Source organism: Podarcis gaigeae (genome assembly GCF_964106915.1).
Source record: "Podarcis gaigeae genome assembly, chromosome: 1".
In the NCBI taxonomy this organism is placed as follows: domain Eukaryota; kingdom Metazoa; phylum Chordata; class Lepidosauria; order Squamata; family Lacertidae; genus Podarcis; species Podarcis gaigeae.
In genome coordinates, this window is record NC_139678.1 from 42,762,951 (window position 1) to 42,773,830 (window position 10,880).

At 41.1% G+C, this 10,880-nt stretch overlaps 1 protein-coding gene across 1 annotated transcript in view; it reads left to right on the forward strand.

Annotated features, from left to right (window-relative positions):
* The window catches only part of KNL1 (kinetochore scaffold 1), a gene marked incomplete at its 3' end in the record, with an annotated part of 37,794 nt that overhangs the window by 2,379 nt on the left and 24,535 nt on the right, over positions 1 to 10,880 (forward strand). The window contains exons 2-9 of the mRNA XM_083755115.1: positions 107 to 158; positions 438 to 477; positions 4,581 to 4,640; positions 5,789 to 5,850; positions 7,027 to 7,073; positions 7,183 to 7,219; positions 8,048 to 8,085; positions 9,921 to 9,973. Of these exons, the coding sequence (XP_083611241.1) occupies positions 124 to 158; positions 438 to 477; positions 4,581 to 4,640; positions 5,789 to 5,850; positions 7,027 to 7,073; positions 7,183 to 7,219; positions 8,048 to 8,085; positions 9,921 to 9,973 (372 nt within the window). The 5' untranslated portion in view covers positions 107 to 123. The remainder of the gene's footprint in view (positions 1 to 106; positions 159 to 437; positions 478 to 4,580; positions 4,641 to 5,788; positions 5,851 to 7,026; positions 7,074 to 7,182; positions 7,220 to 8,047; positions 8,086 to 9,920; positions 9,974 to 10,880) is intronic.

The window sequence follows — 10,880 nt, forward strand, 5'->3', positions numbered from 1 at the left end:
GTAGTGTCCAGCATTTTTCATTTAATTTTGTCTCAAAGAACACCTGTGGCAGCTTGTTGTACTGTGCTTTCACACAGTTTTAAGACTAATTTTGCATTTGTTGTAGGAAACCAGTCTTCCAAAATGGACAAGATTTATTCCGAAATAAATGATGAAAAGTAAGTTGTGTTTTCAGTGCATGCCTTTTCTATTATGACAATTTGTTGTTGTTTTTTTGCTGATTGTTATGTCTCTATCAGCTGGTGGCCTGTGAGATTACAATGCGTGTGCTTTGTATTTGAGTAATGACTGTTTACTTTCATAAAAGTTCTGAAATTTTAAACCTGTATTTTACTTTTCAGAAAGTTTCTTGCTTTTCATTGTAAACAATTTTGCATAAGGTGTGTTGAGGAGGATTGAGGTTTAACTTTCACAGAGTTTTCCTTTTTCTTTTTTAGTGACTTCACAGAGGGCAGAAAGAAAAGAAGGATTTCCTCAGTAAGTATAACTTTGAATAAGACCTATATATATATATTTTCTTTTAGAAGAAATGTAGCAATTGGTTAGGCCAGTCAAATGACCACGCAGCAGTCAGAGAATTAAAGCAACAAAGTTTTAATTATTTGCCGGCAGCAAGCAATGGTGCAGAGGAAAAGTCCGGCCCTTCCAAACAGGGGAGGCTTCCCTTTCTACAGTACATTCTTAAATCAGGTCTTTATCCAATCAAAAGTTACAGCATTACACATACTGTACAGTACTCAGATAGATACATTAGGTTCTGGCTAGAGATAAGGCATGAGGAGTTGGACATTCATGTCTTCCATGTCCATATGTGGTAATCTTTATCAGCCTATCTCTGTGTGTTTCTGGGTAGTGGGTGTCTGAGTGTATTTACTGGATATGGGGGCCTGGCCAGATCAACAGAATGGTTTCCTTGCTTAACATTTTAACTCTCAAAATGGATTCCCTGAGCACGTTGCCACAGTAGATTGTAGTAATCCTGACTTCACTCGCTTGTACAGAGAGAATTTAGTTCATTGGTCTTATCCTCCTGTTAGTAATTTTGTACTTGTTGTGCTAATGATTATAGTTGGCCTGATTACATCCTACATTTTGTTATTTTATTGTGTAACCCACCTGATGAACAGTGGGAAATAAATGCATAAAATGAAAATAAATGCAATGCAAAACATTTGCAGTTATCTATGTATTATCCACTTTATTCCTGTCCTAGGGATAACTTTATTCCTGACCTGCAGCTGCATACATACATAATTTTGTGTGCCACCTTTCCGCAGTTAAAACCATGCTCAAGGTAGCTTACAACATGAAAAATATATAGAATCATAGAATCGTAGAGTTGGAAGAGGCCACAAGGGCCATCGAGTCCAACCCCCTTCCAAGCAGGAAACACCATCAGAGCACTCCTGACATATGGTTGTCAAGCCTCTGCTTAAAGACCTTCAAAGAAGGAGACTCCACCACACTCCTTGGCAGCAAATTCCACTGTCGAACAGCTCTTACTGTCGGGAAGTTCTTCCTAATGTTTAGGTGGAATCTTCTTTCTTGTAGGATCCATTGCTCCATGTCCGCTTCTCTGGAGCAGCAGAAAACAACCTTTCTCCCTCCTCTATGTGACATCCTTTTATATATTTGAACATGGCTATCATATCACCCCTTAACCTCCTCTTCTCCAGGCTAAACATGCCCAGCTCCCTTAGCCGTTCCTCATAAGGCATCGTTTCCAGGCCTTTGACCATTTTGGTTGCCCTCCTCTGGACACGTTCCAGTTTGTCAGTGTCCTTCTTGAACTGTGGTGCCCAGAACTGGACACAGTACTCCAGGTGAGGTCTGACCAGAGCAGAATACAGTGGCACTATTACTTCCCTTGATCTAGATGCTATACTCCTATTGATGGAGCCCAGAATTGCATTGGCTTTTTTAGCTGCCGCGTCACACTGTTGGCTCATGTCAAGTTTGTGGTCAACCAAGACTCCTAGATCCTTTTCACATGTACTGCTCTCAAGCCAGGTGTCACCCATCTTGTATTTGTGCCTCTCATTTTTTTTGCCCAAGTGCAATACTTTACATTTCTCCCTGTTAAAATTCATTTTGTTTGTTTTGGCCCAGTTCTCCAATCTGTCAAGGTCGTTTTGAAGTGTGATCCTGTCCTCTGGGGTGTTAGCCACCCCTCCCAGTTTGGTGTCAACTGCAAATTTGATCAGGATGCCCTTGAGTCCATCATCCAAGTCATTGATAAAGATGTTGAATAAGACCGGGCCCAAGACAGAACCCTGTGGCACCCCACTAGTCACTCTTCTCCAGGATGAAGAGGAACCATTGATGAGCACCCTTTGGGTTCGGTCAGTCAGCCAGTTACAAATCCACTGAGTGGTAGCATAGTCAAGACCGCATTTTACCAGCTTCTTTACAAGAACATCATGGGGCACCTTGTCAAATGCCTTGCTGAAATCAAGGTAGGCTACATCCACTGCGTTCCCTTCATCTACCAGGCTTGTAATTCTGTCAAAAAATGAGATCAGTTAGTCTGACATGACTTATTTTTCAGAAATCCATGCTGACTATTGGTGATCACAGCATTCCTTTCTAGGTGCTCGCAGACTGTTTGCTTAATGATCTGCTCCAGAATCTTCCCTGGTATTGATGTCAGACTGACTGGGCGGTAATTATTTGGGTCCTCTCTTTTCCCCTTTTTGAAAATAGGGACAACATTTGCCCTCCTCCAGTCTGCCGGGACTTCGCCTGTTCTCCAGGAATTCTCAAAGATGACTGCCAGTGGTTCTGAGCTCACATCTGCCAGTTCTGTTAATACTCTTGGATGCAGTTCATCTGGCCCTGGAGACTTGAATACATCTAAACTAGCCAAGTATTCTTGTACTATCTCCTTAGTTATTCTGGGCTGTGTTTACTCTACTAAATCATTTGCTCTAAATTCTTCAGGTCGGGCATTGTTTTCTTTATCGGAGAAGACTGAGGCAAAGAAGGCATTGAGGAGTTCAGCCCTTTCTGTGTCCCCTGTTTGCATTTCACCATCGTCTCCTCTGAGTGACCCCACTGTTTCTTTGTTCTTCCTTTTGCTACGAACATACCCATAAAAGCCTTTTTTGTTGCTTTTAACCTCTCTAGCGAGCCTGAGTTCATTCTGTGCTTTAGCTTTTCTGACTTTGTGTCTACACGTGCTGGCTATTTGTTTGAATTCCTCTTTGGTGGTTTTCCCCCTTTTCCATTTTTTGTACACATCCTTTTTTAATCTTAACTCAGTTAAAAGTTCTTTAGATAGCCACCCTGGCTTCTGTAGGCACCTTCCATGTTTCCGTCTCATTGGTATTGCCTGAAGTTGTGCTTTTACTATCTCCCTCTTAACAAACTCCCAGCCATCATGAACTCCCTTTCCTTTTAGTATTACTGTCCATGGGATCTCACCCAGCACTTCCCTACTTTTGTTATATTTGTAATATAATTACACATATAACAAAAGTAGTCATAAACAATAAGACATCAAAATGTATACAACCAAATTGAAACAATTTCTGCATAAATCATAACATCCAACATAAAGATACAAAAAATTAATAACAGCAACACTCCTGCTTCCAAAATGGTGTCCCCGCCCCCAAATACCTTAGCAGCTGGAGTCAATCAGGTCCGCACTCTCCTAGGCCAGGTAGAAAACGGCCTGCAAGGCAGTGAGCAGGACTTCCCAGACTCAAAGAATGTATCATAATGAAATTCTGAATATTCTGTTCAGCAATCAAGACTCTAAACATTACATATATATTGTGCCTCTTTCTGTAATGGTGGCAAAAAAGAGAGAGGTAATTTTCTGATACTAAATGTACTCTGCTCTTATAGAGCTTCATGATCTAAAACTCTGCATTTTGTGACAATTCTGTCAATAATTGGCTAAAACATATTTTTTAAACAATAGTTTAAGCTGTCATATGAACCTATATTTAATACATATGCCAAGTTTTCTGCTTTCTGAGTTATCGTGCAAAGTGAAACTTCTAGAACAATCTGTAGACTGAATCTTAAGCCATTTGTGCGTAGGGAAGGGGGAAAGCCTCAGCCAGATTATATAGAAATTCTTGCTACTGCAGCTCTGCAGACAAAAATGCAAGCGACTGTTTAGTTCCAAGTGTCTTGCAGTGTTATTTATGGAAATAATGCTACAACAGTGTATGAAGTTCATTTCCATACATGAAAATGTTTATTTGGATTGCAGACATAGCAAATACATTTGGTAATTTTCTTTAGGACAGTTCCATTCTTCTTTTCAGTTGGAGTGTGTTCATCTGCCTTTGACTTGAAATATTCAGACTGCTAGTCTTGGTTATTAAAAATTACAAGGATAGTAAGGAATGAATTACTATCCTGAGCGACAATTCAGAAATCTGCTTTAAGTGCATTAGTGCATTCTGAAAGGCTTTATCTTGGAGATATATGCATACAATACTACTATTTTGAATAGCAGAAGTTGTTCCACAAACCAGAAATCTGTTTACTGTGTATGTTGCTTTAAGAAAGTTTTGTAGCTACTTCAGAAATTGTTTGCTCAATGATGCCTATTTCCTTTGTAGATTTTAAAAGCTCCCCAGACCCCTCTCCGTGACTTAGGGAGTGGAAATGAATTAACTCAGGTAGGCATTACATTACATACAAGTGAGATCATCTCCAAATGTAAGTCAGTGTCTGTAACCTACCACTGGTTAATTTTTTTAAAAAAAGATGTCCATATTTTTAAAAAGTGTATAACTTCTTGACATATTTATTTTGAAGTAGCCTTGTCTCAAGTTAGTGGGTGAAATTCACTGCTGCCATCCCACTTGCGGAGCAGCTTTCAATGCAGTGGAGTAGCCTGGTAATGTAATGTTGGGGAACTTCTGGTCTGCATGCCTAATTAAGCCTGTTAGGGCATCTAATTTGGCCAATAAGGCCCAGCCTACCAGTGCTACATCTGACAACATATGCTACCTTCTCGGCAGTGGCGCCCGCCCTGTGGAACGCCCTCCCATCAGATGTCAAAGAGATAAAAAACTACCTGAAATTTAGAAGACATCTGAAGGCAGCCCTGTTTAGGGAAGTTTTTAATGTGTGACATTTTAATGTATTTTTAATCTTTGTTGGAAGCTGCCCAGAGTGGCTGGGGAAACCCAGCCAGATGGGTGGGGTAAAAATAAATTATTATTATTATTATTATTATTATTATTATTATTATTATACGCCTGTGCAAGAGCCATCTATCAGTTGATTGGCTTCAATTAAGAAGCCCAGTTCCTTTGCCCATAAAGTTTGATTTCATTTCCAGTGGGAAAAAGAAAATGGCATGTGATTGAATCAAAACGGCTCACAGGGGTTGGAGGAGGTTTCTTCCACTTCCCCATTCCTGCTACAGCTCCTTAAATCTGCTTGGGGGACCTTTCAAAGCAGCATGAAAAATGTGTGGATGTGTTGCAAAGGGACCAAGGAATCAGAGAAAATTGCCTCCCTTCATTTTCCATTAGCAGATTGCTCTGCTGGATCAAAAGCATTGGATTTCACCCAACGGGTTAATTTGCATGTATGGGTGCAATCCAAACTGTCTGGTACTGGGTGACTTGAAAACCAGCTCCATGAGCATTGGATATTTAGCATGTTTGCAATTTAAATGTGTTCAGGTACCATAGATATATAAGTCTGTTCCTAAAGGTTAATTTTCAATAATAACACTTAATATCAGGTATCCTGGTTGAAAGCTTTCATATAAAAGTTGCTGCCTATGCATTTAATTTCTGTGTTGTATATTCAGGACTGCAATGTTGAAAAACGTCAGAGAAACTCCAGGCGTGTCAGTTTTGCAGCTACTATCAGGTAAGCTTATTCTTAAAGTAGCAGATCTATAAAACTGGTCTTGAATGCAAACAGCCCCAAACTCCACTTAAAAAGCTATAGATCCTTATCATCTGTCTACATTCTCTCTTAGATTGATGAGTTGTTAAGGCAAGATTTAAAAATATCAATTTAGCTGTTCTTTACTTAATGAAAATGGGGTATGGGGTATTTAAAAATCCCAGCATGCTGTTCTGACGGTCCTAAACAATATGCACTGTTATGCTACAGACTAGTATTACCACTTTTTAACACATTTGGAAACAAGTTTGGAAGATGGATCATTGCTTGTGGTGTGTACTGACATCCCATTTGGTCTCATTGCATTGCAGATTTTTTGCTATTAGAATATACTAAATAGTGCTATTTGTGGAATGGAGACAGTTTCTAAGCACAAACAATAGAAACACATTTTTATTATTTTATGCTAGCATAGCTTAGTGATTAGGGTCAGCCTAGGACTGGGAGACCCAGGTTCATATTGTGCCATTCATTCTCGCTTTTAGCATGACCCATCTCTCAGGGTTGTGAGAAGCAAGGGGAGAGAACTGTTTTTAATTATTTAAAACATTTATGTACTGCTCTTCATCTAAATCATAACAAACCAATTCACAATATATGAATATAATGCATTTTAATATGTGGATTGTAGTGTAAGAAAACACACCAAGATACAAATGACTGTATCCAACAATACATTACAACCAAGCTAGGAATTAAAAGCAAATGAATGGATACGTTTTAAGAAAGGGCCAAAAACTCAGCCTGTCAATTATAAAAGGTTAAATCAAGTTTTAAAACTTTTATGTTATAAAGGCTAACTGCTCTATCCATAATTAACTTGTGCACTCTCCCAATAGCATACTTTAGTTCCAACTTTGCATGAATGCAAGGGACTCCTTGTATCCTGAGCTGTGACAAAATCAAAGTCGGTGCACATATAGGGTTTTATTTAGGGGTTTTTTATTGGGTTGTTGTATTTTGATTTTATGTATTTGAACCGCCCTGAGACCTTCGGGTATAGGACAGTATAGAAAATAAATAAATAAATAAATAAATAAATAAATAAATAAATAAATAAAAATGAATGTTTGTTTTCTTTACAGCAAATATTTCCAAGTTAGTAAAATTGTAATTCCTTTTGTCTGTGTGTTTTAGCATCTTCCCATCAGAACCTCCAGCCACTGAGGTATCAGACCATACCGGTGAGAACTTTTGTTCATTTTTATGTTTTGGGATGATAACGAGAGCCTTATTACATTCACCAACATCAATGCTGATGTTTCTTTCATGATGTTTTTTGTTTAATTTTAGGAACAGCAACAGCAAAGAATCAAGACACATTTAATCAGTAAGCCTGAAATGAATTGCCTAATAGAACAGATTTCTTAGTTTTAAAGTACAGTGGTACCTTGGTTTAAGAACAGCTTAATTTATGAACAACTTGGATTAAGAACACTACAAACCCGGAAGTAGGTGTTTTGGTTTGTGAACTTTGCCTTGGAATAAGAACGTTTCGCTTCCTGTTGAGTGTGTTCCATTTGTAAATTGAGTCCCCTGCTGGTATGGGAAAGCACACCTTGGTTTAAAAACACTTTGGTTTAAGAACGGACTTCCGGAACGGATTAAGTTCGTAAACCAAGGTACCACTGTAGTCTGAGACATGATTTCCAGTCATATAATACTCCTACCAGTGTTGACTGCTTAATGCAATGTTTCCTAAACTTCTGGTAAATGGGAAATCATTTTTCATGGACTGAAATTCCACCTGATAGGGTTTGTTCCTAGAGTGTGCAAGATGGCAATAGTCAGCCTCCTCTGAGGGCATAAATTCTAACTCTGGAGTGATTGGGCTACTCAGTCTTGCTTTCTCATGGCATGCTGGTATATTCCAATAGACAATGTGAGAATGATTGACTTGATGAAGGGATCTACTGCATAGGAAACTTTATTACATGCCTTTAGAGTTGGAAGAGTGATTTAACTGATAACTACATTTGTAATTGATCTTAATGGTGGGTTAGATTTCAATTAAAGTGCATGTAACAGGGTCATAGTATAATAGAAGTAGTGGTATAATTCCAGTAGTTATCGTTCTGTTAATTGCTAGTTTTCCTGTTGAGATAATCTTTGATATAAATTAAATCAAGTTATGATTTATTGTTACTGCCGTTTTAAGGAATGCAGAACTGGAGGCCGACCTGTGTAATATCACTGGTACGTATGAAAACAGCAATTATCTTTAAATATCCACTGCTTTTTGATATGTTAAAATTTTGTATGATATGGTTTTGCAAATATATTTGCTACTTGGAAGTGACATAGATCATACTTAATTTGTGGCAATAAAGCCTCAGATCCCATGTGGTGACATAGAAAGTTTGCTGGAAGAACTAAACAGTCCAGCTGCTGTGAAGGATGAAGAAATTGTCGATTTTGGATTAGAACAGCAATCCAACACCAGTGCCCCTTACACCAGACTGTGAAAGATTTGGATTGGGTGGAAGTGTACCTTTGCTACTGGCAGTATCCCTGTTGGTGGGGGCCAGCAGAAAGTCTCAAAACCGGGTATTCTGAGAGAGAAGGCGCTGGCCCAGGTTCCAATGGGTCCTGAGCTGGTTTTGCTGCCATCATGTGATGGCATTGGGCCTGATAAGACCTGACTGATGCACAAGCCTGGAGCTGACACAGGGATCAGACCTGATCCTGCCCTACCTTCCACTATGGCCACTGAGAGCAGACTGGGTGGGTGTGGATGCAGCAGTGGCTCTACTTCTCTGTAAAACCACACCAGTGGGAAGTTGGCTTGCACCCTGAAGCAGTGGTTTTCAACCTTTTTGAGTCCACAGCTCCCTTGGCCACCTTCTTTGTGCAACTCACCTATGTGATACAAGTGAGTCCTCATTTATGTGGGGGTTCCATTCTGGACCACTATTCACATACCCTAAACACATAAGTGGGGATTCCCCTGTTCTGCTCCTGCCCCATAGCTGAGCAAGTCTCGATGTTCCTGCTGCTTGCGAGAGCAAGAGGGACCTCAGGGCTTCTTTGCAAGGCTTAGCTGGGGAGGGGGGGGGAGATAGCAGCCCAAAGAAGCTGGGAAAGGAACAAGCTGTATTGTCCCAGTGATACTCCTCTCTCTGCAGTGTGAGGGGCAGAGCGATGGCAGCTTCACCTGGCAGTATATCACAGGTGAAACTGCAGCTGCTTCTGAGTCCCTCTGCTGCTACCAGCGGCCGAATGTTGAAAGCGGCGCTGGTAGCAGAGGGACTCAGGAGTGGTGTCAGTGTCACCCGCAATATACTGCTGGGTGAAGCCGCCATCACAGTCCGCTCCTCATACCAGTCCTGCTCAGTGTATCGCTACATTGCCCAGGCCTAGGCAGACGTGAAGTAGCTGGGGTGGGGGTGTTAGAGCTACTAGGGCTAACCTTTTCCAGATCATGGTCAATTCTCGAAGGGCCAAAGTGAAAATGGCCAGTTTTTACTTGGCGCAAAGTTTCTGTGATCTTTTTCATCAGTAAAATAAATTCATTATTTAAAAAAAAAAATGGACGGATTTAGGGGGCTCTGAGTTAGAGTTAGGCCAAAAAAAGTTTGGATTCACAACATGGGAATAATTGGTTCTTTTAAAAAAATGGACAAACCTTGATGGAGGCACACACAAGATCTCTTGGTCAGCCACCCCAGTCTGGAGTCTGATAGAATACCGTATTTTTCGCTCTATAACACGCACCCGACCATAACACACACGTAGTTTTTAGAGGAGGAAAATCCGTAGCCATGCCACCCATAGGCATTCCCTCCATAACACGCACAGACATTTCCCCTTACTTTATAGGAGGAAAAAAGTGAGTGTTATGGTGCAAAAAATACGGTAATTGTGGCAGTTATGGCTCCTATGACCTAGCAACCCCCAGGTGGCAAGAAAAGTCAGGAAGCATGGTACGTCTGAAATTCATGTATTAATTTGAACTAACCAGCCAATACTTTGGCTTCAAAATGTCTGTTGCGTAAATAAACAATTTTTTGATATATTTTTTTCCTCAAAAGGGATGAACACCTTACTTCATGCTCCCATCAGGACACCTTTGCAACAATTGGAGGTAAAAAAAAATACATTTGTTCCTCTAACATAATACCATATATACTCGAGTATAAGCTGACCCGAATATAAGCCGAGGCACCTACTTTTAGCACAAAAAACTGGGAGAAATTATTGACTCAAGTATAAGCCGGTTCACCACACCACAAACCTGGCGGCGGCAGCAGCGGAGAAAGTACAAGCAGCCCAAAAGGGCTGCTCTCAGGCTGCTCGTTCCTCCGCCGCCACCTCTGCTGCTCACAAGAGCAGGCATAGGAGCCGCGGTTGGGAGCAGCGCAGCGCTTCTCCCAACCACGGCTCCTGGGCCTGCTCTTGTGAGAAGCGGGCGGCGGCGGGACCAGCAGCAAGAAAGGGCTCCTTTCGGACCGCTCGTCCCTCCACCGCCACCTGCCTCACTCAGGTATAAAATTCTGTATACTAGCTTTCATCAATCATGTTCTTGGGCCTGCCCACCCCCCATGTTGTTCAACTACAACTTCAATGATGTCATGGTGGCTGAGGTTGATGGGCCTTCTGGTCTAACATCTGGAGGACACCAGATTGGCAAAGACTGCTGTCAACAAAATGAAGAGCAACACACTGAAGAATACAGTGGTAACCTCGGGTTACATACGCTTCAGGTTACAGAATCCGCTAACCTAGAAGTAGTGCTTCAGGTTAAGAACTTTGCTTCAGGATAAGAACAGAAATCGTGCTCCGGCGGCAGCAGGAGGCCCCATTAGCTAAAGTGGTGCTTCAGGTTAAGAACAGTTTCAGGTTAAGAACGGACCTCCAGAATGAATTAAGTACTTAACCCGAGGTACCACTGTACAGTGGTACCTCTGGATGCGAACAGGATCTGTTCTGGAGCCCCGTTTGCATCCTGAAGCTAACGCAACCTGCGTTTGCGCTGTTCGCGATTCGCCGCT